At 30.5% G+C, this 2,527-nt stretch overlaps 1 protein-coding gene across 1 annotated transcript; it reads left to right on the top strand.

Moving 5' to 3' along the window:
* The first annotated feature begins 762 nt into the window (after window positions 1–762).
* On the top strand, window positions 763–1,957 carry LOC133188247 (uncharacterized). Its single transcript, XM_061323624.1, has 3 exons — window positions 763–838; window positions 1,208–1,327; window positions 1,821–1,957. The coding sequence occupies exons 1-3, from the start codon at window positions 763–765 to the stop codon at window positions 1,955–1,957; spliced, it is 333 nt and encodes a 110-aa protein (XP_061179608.1).
* The last annotated feature ends 570 nt before the right edge of the window (window positions 1,958–2,527 follow it).

Genomic DNA, 2,527 nt, shown 5'->3' with positions numbered 1-2,527 from the left:
TATTTTAAATAGTCGTATAAAATCACATGTCGAATTTGCAAGGCAAAAAGACGTATTTTGAGAGGTTCAGATCTAACATTAAGGACATTCATTATAAATACCTAAAAAATCATCAACCACTTTCAATATCTACTAGATTTGTAAATTCTAAAGAATTCCTTAAGGAAATTTCCCTTCAAATTAGAATTTCATCAACTATAAACATCCATATCCATCTGAAGTATACCAAAAATAATGTGTAAAAGAATTTTTATCTTCTTTGTTTTGTATTTGATGTAAAAGAATTATAATGGACCTATTTTATTTTTTTTATTAATAAGTAAATTTATTTTCGTCACATAAAACTTTCATTTCCTTTCAACTTCAGCTAATAATTAATTTCTTTCTTTTTTTTTTTTTTTTTCAAAATTGTCAATGAATAATGTTAGTCATTTTTTATAATTGTACTGCCTATTTTTTCTTATGTAAATGATGTACTAGTATTTTTTTTTTTTTGGTTACTATTGTATTGTTATTATTAACAAAGGTACAGGGTTTTCTTTTCACAAAAAGTTACAAAAACCAAAAAACCCTTACGTGATAAACACATTGGCAGATTAAAGCATTTATGAAACACTTCAAAAAAATCGAATCACATATGTTAAATAAGTGGTCACAAGATCATCACTTTGAATAAGCTTGCATGACACTTAGTGGATCATATACCTATATAAATAGAAAGTAATGAAAAGCAATGATATAGACCCAAAGGTTTAACCCAAAATGTTTAATCTTTATATCCTGTCAATAACTGCATTTCTATTGTTTGCAATATACTGTAACAAGAATATCGTGGCAGGTAAAGTAGCTCTGATAATATTTTCAATTTATTGTAGACTTTGTAATTTGTACATGGGTTTGATTAAATCATAAACGGAAACAAACCTTTGCATTTTCTCTAAGAATATGAAAGGGACATTTGATTTGAGTGGTCTGGTAATCTAAATCAGATATGCTACGAGGTTTGGTAATCTAAATAATATATGCTACCAGAAGTCGATTTCTTCAGCCGATTTTTTTTGGAAAACAATATGGTCAGAAGCACAAAGGTAATGTGGGATGCTTACGAGTAAAAATTTTACTGTATTTCACGTAATCTTGCATGAGTGATCCTGAGGAAATGCAATATAACAAATTATCTATTATCATTTTTAAATTTTTTTTAAAGGAGATGATTCCCCTTGCTGGCGATTGAACGGACGATGCCAGTATACCAGTGAGGTATGTGGTCGGTACAACAGCTCCCCTTTGTGTGGTGGTCCTAACAACAGACAATGTTGCGTCAGTGGTAAGAATGCTTAAAAACAATGATGTATAACTTTTTTAAATACTCCATGTCTTAAACTTTGACTATTTGAGATAATTTTCTCCTACTTCGACAACTAATATCTTCAAAACTGTGTTAAAAAATTTCATATACAGTGTACGATCAATGAATTAAATTTTATGGAACTGTCATTTAATCACTTCTTTATCGTTAGCAACGTCCAATAATGCTGTCATCTTATATTGACGTAATTATTGAGTATCTACAACGACTATTAAGTTATTTAAAGAATGACATTCATTTTTATGATACCGGCTTTTGTACACATTTGCTAAATTTTAAAAACCTGTCTATATCTGTATATCTATGCAAACAGGCCAGATTTCCATATACTAGACTCAGTTAAAAACTTGAGTAAATTGTAGTGTGTTATGAAACATTTAGGATTTAAGCTAAAGCATATAAACTTGTTCTTTGTATTAATGATCGAGTTGACAACTTTCATTTTCCTAAGGTGCTGACTATCTCTGTTGGAAGAAGCACATCAGGGGATTTTGTCAAGACACAAGTTCAAGTTGCCCAGGTGGCTATGACGGCGCAAACTTGTGCGGGGGAGGATACTCTAGACAGTGTTGTAGAAGTATCATTTAGACATGCATGACCTTTGTTGTGTAAACTGGGTAATAAATTTTGAAAGCACCAGTTTTCAACCCAATATAGGAAAGATTATAGATAATCATCTGGAATAAGTTAAAAGTGAATATATAAATTCTTTATTACAAAACAAAACAAATCGTCGAACATTGCATATGCTTTTAAAAAAATGTGGCTTTTTTTCGAAATATCGTCAAAAATTGAATATTTCTAGACGCAACATAGCATATTCCAAACTTTTTAAATTGATCGTATCCATAAGAAAATGAGACCATAATTTGCGCAGTCCATAGCCTCTTTACACCTGGAGCTTGCAGCTTAAAACTTTTGACCTGGTGATATTCCTGATTTACGAGAGACCAGGATTAGGTGTAACAATTTAGACTATGTCAATCATTTCATGAAATTTATCCTGTATGTAGAAATCATTTACATCAAACAAGTGAAATATATGCATGTCTGTCTGATCAACTACGTGTAACAAAGTAAAACAAAATATATATGGAGTTTATGTCTCCCAGTGGGATGGATACAGAAAAGCAGGTTATAAGTAGGAAAAATTCTAAA

The sequence above is a fragment of the Saccostrea echinata genome, unplaced genomic scaffold (genome assembly GCF_033153115.1).
Source record: "Saccostrea echinata isolate AGI-Se365-2 ecotype Australia unplaced genomic scaffold, CSIRO_AGI_Sech_v1 ptg000016l, whole genome shotgun sequence".
NCBI lineage: Eukaryota > Metazoa > Mollusca > Bivalvia > Ostreida > Ostreidae > Saccostrea > Saccostrea echinata.
Note: the sequence above shows the minus strand (reverse complement) of the source record. Positions and strands in the feature narration are given on the sequence as shown.